Genomic DNA, 14,559 nt, shown 5'->3' on the forward strand with positions numbered 1-14,559 from the left:
AAAGAATACAGTCAATGATACTATAATAGAAATACATGGGGACAGACAGTAGCTACACTTGTGGGGAACACAGCATAATGCATAAACTTCTCAAACCACTATTTTGTCCACCTAAAACTGTATTTTGAACACCTGTAACACTGTGTGTCAACTATACTCAAATTTAAAAAAAAATTAAATTCCTCCTAACTCTCACACCATATTACACCAAGGGTTAGGGAAAAAAACCCGGACAGTCTGAATGACTATAAGCTTTTCTAATGTATAATTTCATATTCAGTTATATATGGCCCGTGATAGTATTTGTTATTATATAGAGACATACCCACATTCAAAATTTACAAATACTAATACTATACGGTTTACTTCCTATTCTTTTTTTAAATAAAATATTTCTGTTGAAGTTGCTATTACATTTTTTACTCCTCCCCAGACCCATTCTCCTCCTTCCAGATAAAATCAACATTGTAAGTTTAATATGTGTTCTTCCAATCTATGCTTATATATTTGATTAAATATACATTATAGATATTCATAAATACCTAATATCAGTGTGTATGGGCTATGCATTTTAAAAATTACATTATGTTTTCAAAATCTGGTCATGTTAAAACATATAAATCAAATACATTCATGTTAAGTTCTAAATGGTATCTTCAGACTATTTTTGAAATTTTTTTATTTTTTAAGATTTTATTTATTTATTTGAGACAGAGTGTGAGCACAAGCAGAGGGGAGAGGCAGAGGGAGAGGAAGAAGCAGGCTCCTGGCTGAGCAGGGAGCCCGACACGGGGCTCGATCCCAGGACCCCAGGATTATGACCTGAGCTGAAGGTAGACGCTTACCCAACTGTGCCACCCAGGCACCTTCTTGAAGACAATTTAAGTAGTTATTCTACTGATGAGTATTTTGGTTGCTTCCAATCTTTGGCATTCCAAAAACTGATTCAATAAACATTCTTGTACATGTATCCTTATACCCATGGGTAAGAATATATTCCTAGGGGGGCGCCTGGGTGCCACAGCGGTTGGTCGTCTGCCTTCGGCTCAGGGCATGATCCCGGTGTTACGGGATCGAGTCCCACATCGGGCTCTTCCGCTATGAGCCTGCTTCTTCCTCTCCCACTCCCCCTGCTTGTGTTCCCTCTCTCGCTGGCTGTCTCTCTCTGTCGAATAAATAAATAAAATCTTTAAAAAAAAAAAAAAAAGAATATATTCCTAGAAATGGAATGGTTTGGTTGGAGGGCATTTCCAATTTTACCAGATATTGCCTAACTGCTCTTCAAAGGAGTTATGACAATTTATATTCCTACCCAGCAGTATATAAGAGTTTGGTATATGAAATGTTCTTGACATTTTTGGTATGTCAAGTATTTTCATTGTTGCCAATCTAGTAGGTGTAAAGTATGGTATTAGTGGAGTTATTTTAAAAGTATTTTGCAAGTATGGAAGGACAGAGCCACTGAGCAAATACGATGATGATGTCAGGAACCACAGTTCTTACTGTTGGATAAGGGGAATATAAATACTTAAGTTTGCATAGATATATGGAGAAGATGAAAAAGAACTGGTGGTGCTGGATTTGAACGGGAGTATTAGAGTGAACTTATGAACTAAAAATGCACACATATACACATACATACATATTAACCTATTCACACAAAAATGTATGTATATGTGTATAAATTGCTCTATACACTGAAAATAGCTCAGGGTAATGATATCCAGGGCAATAAAAAAAAAATCCTGATTTCTAAATATCATTCCCCAGTTAAAGGAATCAGGACTCCTTACAGAAATGTTTGGTTCTAGGTCTGGGGCAAAGAAAATACAAGGTCAGTCTCAAATTGTTTGTCAGAAAGCTAGAAAGCACTCAGAGCAATGTAGAGACCTGCTTAAAAATAAAACAAAAAAGAAAAGGAAAAAAAGAAGGAGGGAAGGAAGGAAGGGAGGGAGGGAGGGAGGGAGGGAGGGAGGAAGAAGGAAGGAAGGAAGGAAGGAAGGAAGGAAGGAAGGAAGGAAGGAAGGAAGGAAAGAATGAAAAGAAAAGAAAGGTGCTTCCATAAGCCAGATCTTAAGAAAAACAAAGAAAAAAAAAAGTGAAGAATTATAACACATGAATAGTAACAGAATCCCCATGTTCTAGTGATACTTTTTTTAAATGGGGGAAAACAGTGTTCATCTTTACAGAAAAATGCCAGCTAATAAATATAGAAGCAAAGACAGAATTAGAAAAACCACTATTTCAGAACTGATTCAAAGATCAAAGTGAATGCTAAGACCATTGGATGAAAGGTTTTGGACACAGGACAGCCACATAATCTCAAAGTACCCCATCACAGATTACTTAATAATTGTCAAGGGAAAATCTGCCTTTACAGGTTGCCTTATTTTGGTGAGGCAGAGCTTCCTTCCATGCTTACTGGATATTCAGGTGTCCTCTAATGCTCACATTCTTGGCCTATTTTTCTGTTGGCTTGTTTGTATTTTACTAATTAAACTGTATAAATTCTTACATACTTTGGACATTGTAATGCAAATATCTTTACAGAGTCTGTGACCTGTTTGTGTTACACTGTGTGACAAGTTTAATACATTTCCCCCTGTCCTCTGGATCGTACATACAGCCACCTACGTTTTCTTCTGAAGGCTGGATTCTATTGAGCTTGCTTTTCTAAGGAGAACAGTGAGCACTGGCCTTAACTTTTGGAAGATACAAGCCACTGACTGGTGCAGCCTCCTTTCAATGTCATCTTGTGGCTTTAAGAGGCTTTCCAGCTTTATGTGGAAGCCCCTTTCAACAGCACCAACAGTTAAGATTTGCTATTTAAAAAATATATGATAAAATTATAGTTTTAGGGCATTAAAAAATAAAAAAAGAAAAGAATCTGTCATATAATCTTACGTGAGTGAACAAAATTTCATTCCTGAGGTCTTCACAGCTTTCATTTGGAGTCCAAGCTTCAGCAAACTGCAGGAAATCCCATTTTTCCTTGTCACCTTCCTCAGCCTGAAGTTGTTCCTTCCTACCATTCAATGTGCTCCCTGTAACTTGTGTCTGTAAGATGAAGAAGCATATGAATTTTACAAAAGTTCTCTCGTGGCCGACACTAAGCAGTGAAGTGATTTTGCACTTAAACCACAAGCAATTCACTAAAGAAACTCGTAGTGTTTCAACCTATCATAGACTTTAGTAATACAATTTTTCAAAATTATAACCAAATTACCAAGATTCGTATACTGAATGAGGAAAATGTCTAACCAGAGAAGTTACGCTATTTGCTTTTCTCATAAAAACTTTTATTGTAATATTTATACTTTGAAATTGAACCCAAGTGATTGGCCATTTTGAATATATATACTTAGTGCATGAAAAACATTCTCTAATAATTAGTCAAATCCTTTCCACAAACACCTCTCCAGGTTGGGGAGAAGAGACAGCTGAGTGGATAGAGCAAACAACGTCCCTTCTACCCTTCCTGGAATCTAGGTACAGGCTGTTCTCTGTCCAAAATTAGCCAGGAACTCAAACCTTCTGAGTAAGGCTTTATTCTTAGCTTACAAAAAGGACTTGGGTTTGACAATGCTATGGTTCCTTAGCTCATCCTCTTCTGGCCTCTAAAATGGTAGATGAAGGCTTTGGAAGACAGTAAGAACACATGTAAATTCTCGTCTCTCCCTTATTACAGAGGATAGGTAAGTTACTACCAACTGAAGACTTTTCTAACCTTGGTCCCTATTAACATCACAATCTTAGTGTACTTGAATATCTTTTGCCTGAAAACACTACAACTCAGCCCCTTAACTTATGTAGGCTCTACGTAACAAATAATTTGGTAACCTGGTTTGAATTCAAGCTTTACCTTTCGATTCAACATCCCCCACATAAGGGTGTCTAGAGTCCCATTTGCAACAAGGTAGTGAATATTCACAGAAGTGCACTGTCCAATTCGGTGAGCCCGGTCTTCTGCTTGTTTTATATGCCCAGGGTCCCAATACAACTCAGCAAATACAACATGAGTTGCAGCAGTAAATGTCAAACCCTAAGCAAAATAAAGTGAAGAAATTGAGAAGCAAATAAACTGAGAATGTAACATAGAGTCAGATACAATAAAGTCTTTCTGAACATGTTAAATGAACAAGAGAAAACTGAAGGACTTAAAAATAAATCAGTCTTTCGTTATAAGCCAAATTAAGAAAAATTAATTCATGAAAGGCAAATGAAGACCACTATTGCATATGGCTAGGTAAACTACAAAAAACACATTTAAAAGGTATTTCAATATTTCAAAAGTCAGTTTGATACATTGATGTCTATCTATATATTTATCTATCTATCTCACTTTATCCTCTGATGAGGGCTGGATTCACATTACCACTGCAAAATCTAATAAAATACATTATAAATGAGAATATAATTTCTAACACATGGTATCCATAGCAACTAGGCAGAGAGCAACGACTTCCTCTATTCATTTAATTCATAGTATTGTTCTATAAAGCAAGAAAATCATGTCTCCAGTCACACTGTTCTCTTCCTATGAAATTTCTCATGTTACATCTCAAACACCCTTAAGTTTACTGGCTTCTATCTCAATATATATAACACAATTGAATTTTTTGTGCAATTGCATTTTACATCAGTTTGAAGTAGTGTGACATTAATAAGTATTAACTAGGTCTTGTTTTATAATCACTATATGAAAAATAATGCATATCTCCTCAAACTAAGAATGTCTCCAAAAATGCATGATTTTATTTATTTATTTTTAAAGATTTTATTTATTTATTTGAGAGATAGAGACAGCCAGCGAGAGAGGGAACACAAACAGGGGGAGTGGGAGAGGAAGAAGCAGGCTCATAGCGCAGAAGCCTGATGTGGGGCTCGATCCCAGAACGCCAGGATCACACCCTGAGCCGAAGGCAGACGCTTAACCGCTGTGCCACCCAGGTGCCCCCCAAAATGCACGATTTTAAAGTTGAAAGGCTGGGTGAAATGTGAACCATGCTTAAGCTACTGCCACGCAGTAGTAAATTATGTTATGTGATTGAAAGAAACACCTACCATCCTTTGAGAGAATCATCTAATTCATGCTGCTGTTCCCATGTCCTGGAACTTCCGTTGGTGAATGACTTTTGTGACTGCTGTGCTGTTATTTTTATATTATTTTAACTTAACATATTTTTATATCACATAACAGCATCATACCAGCATTCATTAAATGGTGGCATGAGTTCTCAAGCTGAAAAATTCACTAAAGATCTATCACTTTGGAACAGAAGTTAGAAGTGATAAAAACATGGTAAGCCCAACAACCATCAAGCTAAACTGTACTGCTATTTAGGACATGAAACACCACAAAATACTAGAGGTGATGCTGGAAAATAACAAGTAGTATTTAAAGACGGATGAACACCTTTAAGCGTGTTAAAAGCATCATATAACCACACAAGAATAAAGGGGAAATATGCTGGCAAGACCCACATCCCTCTAACATACTACTAAACTACAATGGAAGAGTCACATGCCCCAAGAACAAAGCCTTTTCCACCTTCCTTTATTCCTATGAACATACTAGTATTCAAGTATATGAGTTTTGAATTATATTAGGTCTTCGGGATTACAGCCTTGGACAAAATATGGGTGCCCTATACTATCTTAATTTCAGAAAGTCTTTTATCAAGCCACCCCCATATCCTCCTGCCTGGCTTCCTTCTACTTTTCTTCTCCCATGCTATGAGTACTCCATTTCTAATTTTAAGCTCTTTTTGATGACATTCTCTCTAACTGGAATATTCTAACAGATATAAAACTCAGACTACTAGAGCTTTAATCCAACATGAGGGAAATGTTGAGACAACCCTCCTCTTGGTTAGAACTCCTAGTGAGTTCTATAACTTCTTTATTCTCATGGAGCTTCTCTCCATATACAATTTTATAGATGTCAACTAGCTGGCTAAAAGCAGATCTTTGGCCCTGGTTCAGATTCCAGAGTCTACAGATATGCTACATATCAGGTTGGACGTACAGAAGTATGTTCAATCACTTTTCCTTATGTTAAATACCCTGGCCTAGACATGTACATCAAAATATTACAGAATGTTAGTAGGAAAAAAAGTCCAGAAGGATCCCCCTTACATAGTATAGCACAGACTGTCATTGTCTTCCACAATAGCTATTCAGTTCTTATTTCTTTGTAACATGACACCTGATTTTTAGTGTGACTGGACAAAATAAAGGCTACTTTTCCCAGCTTCCCGTGAAGTTAGTTGTAACCATGGGCTAACTGCGGGTGAAGGAGATGCTGCATGCCTTTCTCCAGTCAGCTGCCTGGATCACAGATATGATGGAGGAACTCTAGCAGCTCTCTTAAATAAGAGATACCTGCTAGGAGTGGTAAAGCAGAAAGCCAGAAGAGGCTTAAGCCCTAAGGACTTTGTGGAACTACCATGCTAACCTTGGACTGTCTACTTGAGAGAATAAAACTTTGTGTATTTGAGTCATTCTTAATTTGGGGTTTCATTTACTTGCAGTCAAACCCAATTCCAAGGGTCAAACCATGGGTGCTCCATAAAAAGTTCTCAGACAGAAGAGTTTTTTCCCTCAGGTCACCTTGCCTCGCAGGCTCTGGTGAAACCAATTAAGTAAGATAAGTGCTATAAGAAATGAAAGGAAAATTTTATGCAAATTCAAAGTTAGAAAAAAAAAACTGTCATGGAAAAGTATTACCATCAAATTAACTAACTCATCTAGGAAATTCTTTCCTTGAAAATTTAAGAAGATTTGAGTTGAGGTCTCCTTCTATTATACTTTGTAGCACTCTCCAAAGTAGAATATTTATTACATTTTTATCTTGATGCAAAGTTATAATTATGGTTAATGATCTTTTTATTATCTTAATGACATTTCATTATCAAATTTACACCTGGAATTTCTTACCTGGCCAGCAGCCTGAATGCTTAGGATAGCCACACGAGTATCAGGATCCTTTTGAAACTGATTAACTAGGTGTATTCGTTCTGAAGATGGAACACTTCCATCTATCCTAATGTAGCGAGCCTAGTATCAACAAGGGAAAGAGCAAAATTAGCACAAACCCCTATGCACCCATCTCATTTTATATGTTTTATACCTTATTTTTATGCCCAAATAACAAAATAGAAATGGGTTAAGATGAAAGGTTAGTAAATGCTATATAAGAAGAATCTTAATCAAATTTCTTAATAGCTTCTTATAACAATTCCCTATTTTTAAATCTTTTAATCTACTCGAGGGTAGGATCTATGTCTAATTCATCCTCATTCCATCAATGCCAAGTGCAATGCCTTATATATACCAGGAGCTCCATAAATCATCACTGAATTAAGATAATGTCTTCAGGAAAATTCCCTGTAAATTCACATGCAAACTTTAAATGATGGATCAAACTACCTTTAAAGTTACAGGTTCACTGATTCCAAAGTAAAAATAAAGCCAGACGGGGAAAGGGAGAAAGAGGATTTTACCCACGTCATTACAGATTCATGAAGAGTAGTGCATTGATTCTGAATATCCCAATATTAACTGGGAAAATATCTTTGTTAGTGTACCATTTGAATTCATTTTTTTTCACATTCCTAAACTTAACAGAAATATGTGATAAGGTCACCTCCATTGAGTTGGGGAACCAAGACACTCACACACATTTTTAAAAAGTCAGGGAACATTAAGTGCTAAACTCAACAGTGCTGTCTTCTAGGAATGATTTGGGTTAGGAAAAGGGAGCAATCAGTGTGTGTTAGAGTAGCCAAAAAGAACTCATTACTCGACTTTCTAAAATTCAGTATGAAGTTGTGAATTTCAAATAGTCTCATTTATATATGCACGTCTATGGAAAACATAGCCTTATATTGTTGAGACATACAAATATTCACTTTCATAAGGAACGAGTCAAGTTAATCATTAAACAGAATGTCCCATATTAACTTTCTATGTCTTCACAAACAGATATACATTGATCAGTGATCCATTTAATATCCAATAAGGGAGATTATAAAATCTTCCAACAGTCTTTCTAAAGAAAACACACATTGTCAGGCTAGGGAGAGTCTGGGGGAGATTCACCTCCAACCCATGACTGCCTACCATTTTTAACTGTTAGCGATGTTAAATGGGATTCTAAACACATCAGTAAAGCAGAAGTGGGGAGAACAGACTGCTATACTTAGAACAGATCCCGGTGGTTTTAAAGTTTTAAGCTTAAGGGAATCAGAAAAAGAAAATATTATGAATCTGATTTTATTGCCCAATCATTTAAAAAAATATTTCTAAGGTTAATCAACTCTTCCTCATAAGGCATTTTATTTTATTTTTTAATAATTTTTATTTTGTTATATTAGTCACCATACAGTACATTCTCAGTTTTTGATGCAATGTTCCATGAATCATTATTTGCATATAACACCCAGTGCACGGTGCAATATGTGCCCTCCTTAATACCCATCACCGATCTATCCCAATCCCCCCTCCCCCTCCCCTCTGAAGCCCTCAGTTTGTTTCCCAGAGTCCACAGTCTCTCACCTCATAAGGCATTTTATTTTTTTATTTTTTATTTTTAAAAAAATTTTATTTATTTGACAGAGAGAGAGACAGCCAGTGAGAGAGGGAACACAAGCAGGGGGAGTGGGAGAGGAAGAAGCAGGCTTCCAGCGGAGGAGCCTGATGCGGGGCTCGATCCCAGAATGCGGAGATCACGCCCTGAGCTGAAGGCAGACGCTTAACGACTGAGCCACCCAGGTGCCCCTCATAAGGCATTTTAAACACATGATATGATAATCAATGTGAGAGCACCTTTTCACGGATAGCACTTTATTATATTATCATAAATCTTTCTATTAAGGAAACACTAGAATTACTTCTTGGGAACATTGATAAACATACTGACAAACGCTCAAAAAAATGTATACAAAGTTTTAAAAAACATGGCTTAATTCCTCCACTTAAAAAATCTACCTACATAGGCAAATGATTCTGCTGCTACATGTATATTAAGTTCACACAATTTGTCAGCAAATTTCTTTGGCTGTTTCTGAGCGTCTCTACAAGCCCTCAGCACATAAAGAGAGTTGACAGATTTAAACTCTGAAAGAAAACATGGCAGATGCTGCCACTGATAAGACTGCTGGGGTATTAGGTGAACTTATGAAAATGCAGTAAGGCCAGCAGGTTTGGGGAGCTTACCTGACAGGGTACCTGGCCCATCTGTTTCAAACTCATGAAATCTTATGCTAAATCACACTCTACAGAGTATGCCGCCTGTAGTTTAAAAGGTATGACTGCAGCTGGGTACTAAAATTGGTTGAATTCATTCTGCTTCCCCTTGACATCACCTATATTCTAAGGCTGACTTGCAGGTTAATATTTTAATTTTTAACTGCCTACACTAGTCTCAAATGGTATATCCAGTAACAACAATGGAATGCACAATACGGCCTATCAAGTTAGCATATTTTAATCAATCCAGATAATTAGATCAGTGGAAAATTATAAACCTGGAATAAAAGAAAAAGTTTAATAGTTTATCAACATAATAAAAATATAATATTAGTATAATTTGCAAGAAAAAAATCTAATAATAATTAATATATCATCATTTAAACAAGGTCAAAAGAACCCTCAATTATAAGGCTACAACTGATGTTTAGTATATTAACAACCTGTATCCTAAAAAGTAGTTTATACAAAAATGATAACATACCTTGTTTTCTATGACTGCTTCTGTGCAAGCTTGGAGCATGCTTAAATGATGAGCAAAAACCAGAAATTTAAGTGAATCATTCTGAAGCATCATCTTAATATAGTCCTTTACAGCACCTGCCTAAATATTAAAAGTTAAACCTTATTAATGGCATATAAATCTTTATTAAAAAATCACATCACTTTCCTTTAACAAAGCAAGAAAAACTTCAAAAGTCAAAAATTTCTATGAACTTTCAACTGCTTTGTTCTCTGGTAACCTAGGGAAAGAGGCCCACACTTAAGGGGAAAAGGGAAAAAGAGACACAAGAGGGGGAAAAAAAATCCAACAACTTTGAGAAATAAAACAAGAATAAGAAAAGAATGAGAAGAAAAAGTTTCAATGGAAAATAGGTAGTCAATTAGGCTGTGGTTGTAGAAGAGGTTGGAGTGACGGGATGAAGAGAATAGGAGGGAGGTCTGAGAGTGCAGGGGGACACATGAAGAAACTGTGAGGTGAGGGAGGGGGGTGGGGGAATGGGATAGGCTGGTGATGGGTATTAAGGAGGGCACGTATTGCATGGTGCACTGGGTGTTATATGCAAGTAATGAATCATGGAACTTCACATCAAAAACTAGGGATGTATTGTATGGTGACTAACATAATTAAAAAAAAAGGAGAAAATCAAAAAAGCTCAGATTAAAAAGACTTTTCTTAGTTAACTTGAGGAAAAGTTACCTATTAAGAATGAGAAAATGAGTGTTATACGCAACTGATGAATCATGGAACTTTACATCAAAAACCAGGATTGTACTGTATGCTGACTAACATAATATAATAAAAAAAAGAATGAGAATATGAGATGAATTAAATAGTAATTAAATTTAAAGCATCAATTAAATCTAAAACATGAATATGGTCTCTTAACCGTTAAAAACTATTTAGAAACTTAGGGAAAAGAGAGCAGGCTGAATACATTTGACCTAGACTCCCCCTCAATGCTGTATAGCAAGGCATACAGAGACAAAGAGAACTGGAAAGGGATCAATAGCAACAAAACTTTGGAAATTAGGGGCACCTGGGTGTCAGTTAAACAGTGACTCTAGATTTCGGCTCAGGTCATGATCTCAGTGTATGCTCAGCAGGGAATCTGCTTGAGATTCTCTCCCTCTATCCCTCCCCTCCAACTGGTGCGTGTGCTTTCTCTCTCTCTCTCTCAAATAAATAAATGAATCTTAAAAAAAGAAACAGAAAGAAAACTTTGAAAACTAAAAATAGTTTAGTAATTGATTAGCCAACCTGACAGCTCCTAAGATGGCAATACGGAAAGTTGAGAAGCATGTGGGTTAGAATATGGTAATGTAAAAAAGGCTTAGGAAAGGGTGCAAGGGGAAGTGAGGTTGGGGGTGTGGCTACAACAGGAGGATTGGTCAACGAATCTTTACGTAGGTGATTACGTGCAACAATGACCTATATCCTCTCTGTACCCATTCCACATGATAGAATACTTCTCTAACCTACTCTCGCAGAAAGCAAGAGGTTTATTTTCAGGAGAGGGTAAAACAGAAGGTATCTGGATAAAGGAATCCCACATTGATGGTAGACTATTCTACAATACCATAGAGATTAAATAAAAGTTACATAATAAATGCTGAGATCTGCCTTCTCCCTCAGCCTTATCTTCCCATGTCCCCCAAAAGATAAAGAGGCTTATGCCTTCTACAGAGGAGAACAGAATCATATAAAATGATTATTTTCTAGGGAATCAGACAAGCCAAGGAGAAAAGACTAAAGATTCTGATATTGAGGGTTCCTCCATAAGACATCCAGCCAGATTACCCTTTACTGAATGCCACAGTCTCTAAGCCATATCCACGTACAGAGTTTCCAGGCATTGTAACTAGAAGAGATTACATTTATAAAACAACAGGATGCTCCAAAAAAGTAATGATTAAGAGAGAAACGGAGGGAAGTACTCTTGGAAATTAAAAGTATATTAGCAGAAATTAAAAATTCACTGGCTGTGAAGCTGAAAAAACCTTCCAGGAAGTAGATGAAAAATAAAAGAGTAAATATGAAAGAATAAAAAAATTAGAGGACCAAGCCAAGAGGGCAATGTATGAATAATAAAATTTCTAGAAACAACAGGGAAAACAGAGGAAAGAAAATAATCAGAGAAATAAAAAAAGTTTTACAGAATTTAAGGGCATGAGTTTCCAAAATGGAAAATGGAATAGGTCCTCTGAGGATACTTCGCAATGGATGAAAATGGACCTAGAGCAAGGTCCATCATCATGAAATTTTAGAACATGGGGGACAAAGAAATAATTCTATAAGCTTCCAGGGAGCAGGGGAAAAGAATTAAAATAGAATAAAAGCTTTGAAGTGCATTGGATTTCTCAACATCAGAATTAGTAATTCTTAGAGAAAATTGTTTCTAACTAAGAATTTATACTCAGCCAAATTAAAAATCAATTATAAAAGTAGAATAAAGCCATTTTCAAATATGCAGAGACTCAAATAATTGATGACAGCTAAAATCACAAAGCAAGCAGTAATACAAACCAAGAAGCAATACAAACATGTTGCTGAGGGATTTGAAGTAAATACTGAAAAAACAAAACAGCTAAAAGAACAGAAAATGGTTGCCTCTGGGGAATAACTTTAGAAGACTTATTTTTTGAAATAGCTGTTTTTCCTCATTAAACTACGATCATATGTAGCTTTGGTAATAATAAAAAAAAATTTAAAGAGGGGTATTTCCAAATTGAAAAATACCTATTTAAAATTAATGCACACCACTATGAAATCATAGGGCTGATTTTGTAAGTACATTTTATATGTATAAATTTTTTAAACAATAGAAATTCATCATACAATGAGACTGGAGGCCATTAAGAACTTTAGCCTTGGATTTCAGTGCCTCAGAGAGTAAAATGAAGTCCTCTCAAAATAAGGAGCTATAAATTCCAGATACGTTGCTATGGTAACTGAACCACTTTAATAAACTGCTTGTTTGACTAAAGAGCTGTATTTACTGTGATAAGTCTTTCAAAAAACACATGTCAAGTTGGAGTATTTTTAAGGTGCATTCATTTACCATCCATTGCAGACTTACAAATTACACAACCAGCGTACCCTCAGTCTCAGATGCATTCCTTGCCTGAAGAGCAAACTAGTTCTGCCAGAGTCCCCTCCACTGATATCACCCCTTCTTCATTACAACCAGAAGCTGCTGATGTCAAAGCCCAAGCCTCCTGTTCCCCACTCCTTCTAATCACTGGTTTAGAAAGGCTTATGGTTCATATTAATATTCTAAAGTTCAATTACATAATGGACTAAACAGTCTCTTGGGACTAGCCTGGTAACTTAACCATCGTTGTGACCTTGCTTCCTATGAGAAAGAGAACCAAAATATCTATGTAACAAATAAACTTTAGGATTTTTCTTAGGTTCTTAAAATGAGACTGCAAAGGAGTACATTTTAAAATGTACCATACAAATTCATTTTTTTGATTATAGCCTAATTAAAACTGTCACTGCATTGTCATATTTTAAGTTGTCTGACCCGGATTTGCTTTCACATTATCTTAAATTATGTGGAATGGCAGGTCTTGACCAGCATTTTCGTTATGCTAGTTCAGGTTTGAAGAAGTTGAAAAAATTTTTGTGTTCACAATCTTATCTTACTGAAACTCTCTGATAGTCCAAGCTCTAAATTACATAACAAAGACTACACACTACATCTCATTTAAAGAAATGCAGAAAATGAAGAGAATATGTGCTAAATTTATTTCTTAAATTTCTTTTTTAGTGAGTAGGTGTACATTATACTTTTCAAAGTAAAAGTAGTTAAAGAAAAACCTAAACTGCATTAAGACCTGGTGAAACTTACTTGCTATTAAATTGTTAGTTTTTAATCAGATGATAAAAGGGAGAAACAAAGAATGAAAAAAAATCAAACGTGCACTATGACACAGACTCTCTCCTTGACCAAACGTTAGTTAGGTTTCCCCAGGCCCTCTTAACTAGGCCTCAGCTTATCCTGGCCAGGCCTACACAGCCCAGTCTCAGCAAGAATCCTGCTGAGTCAGTTTGTTAAGAAAGCCCCTACCCTCGCTACCTGATCAACCCTTGATATTTGATTAAGTTCCTCATTCCCCACTTATGATGTCTAAGTCCTTCGTCTACCTTGAGCAAGAATCCCCCTGCCCTTAATGTCTCCTCTTAGTAATTTCGCATCCAGTGACACCACCTCCCCCATCCAGCTCAGTGGCTATAAATCCCGACTGGTTTTTGTTGTATTGATCTCTCTCTACAACTGTAATAGAGTTGACTCTTTCGCAATGATCTTGAATGAAGTCTTCCTTACCATTTTAATAAGTACCAGAGTGATTGTTTTGCTTAGCCGCTACGAATTCCAGTTGAGGGAGTGTGAGCATAAAAGAAGCTCCTCCTTAAATTCTGAAGTCCTTAGGCTCCGGGGCAAATGCAGTTTTATTTACACATGGGGTGGCCATATGCTTTAAGGAAAGGTTTTCAGGCCCTTTTTAATCAACAAGCCTAGCACTTCTATTCTCCCTGTGATTTTGACTAATAAGAGATGGAGAAAGTCTGCGGGGGCCTTCCAAAAAAATCCTCACTGACAAAGGGATCCTTAGGAAGGCTTTTCCTTGCTTTGGACACTAGGGTCTGTGCTTAGCATAAGGAATTGAAGCAGCCATACCTTGGGGTACCATTGAGGCCAGTAAGGACAAGCAGTGAACTATCATAGGCAGAGCAAAAGACAGAAGAAGCTGGGTTATTTACAGAAAGAGACAAAAAAACCCCAAACACAACACCTT

At 36.5% G+C, this 14,559-nt stretch overlaps 1 protein-coding gene across 4 annotated transcripts in view; it reads right to left on the reverse strand.

The window, feature by feature from the left end:
* ZRANB3 (zinc finger RANBP2-type containing 3) overlaps positions 1-14,559 on the reverse strand; it is a 302,647-nt gene that overhangs the window by 48,612 nt on the left and 239,476 nt on the right. For 3 of the 4 annotated variants that reach the window (XM_045782969.2, XM_087858142.1, XM_087858165.1), the window contains 4 exons: positions 9,737-9,856; positions 6,940-7,059; positions 3,863-4,042; positions 2,905-3,057 (listed from right to left, as the gene is read on the reverse strand). In XM_045782969.2, coding sequence (XP_045638925.2) covers positions 2,905-3,057; positions 3,863-4,042; positions 6,940-7,059; positions 9,737-9,856 — 573 coding nt within the window. The remainder of the gene's footprint in view (positions 1-2,904; positions 3,058-3,862; positions 4,043-6,939; positions 7,060-9,736; positions 9,857-14,559) is intronic. The other variant, XM_045782977.2, reaches the window with a different exon arrangement.

This window comes from Ursus americanus, chromosome 1, assembly GCF_024610735.1.
Source record: "Ursus americanus isolate L20-20 chromosome 1, mUrsAme1.1.p, whole genome shotgun sequence".
Lineage (NCBI taxonomy): Eukaryota > Metazoa > Chordata > Mammalia > Carnivora > Ursidae > Ursus > Ursus americanus.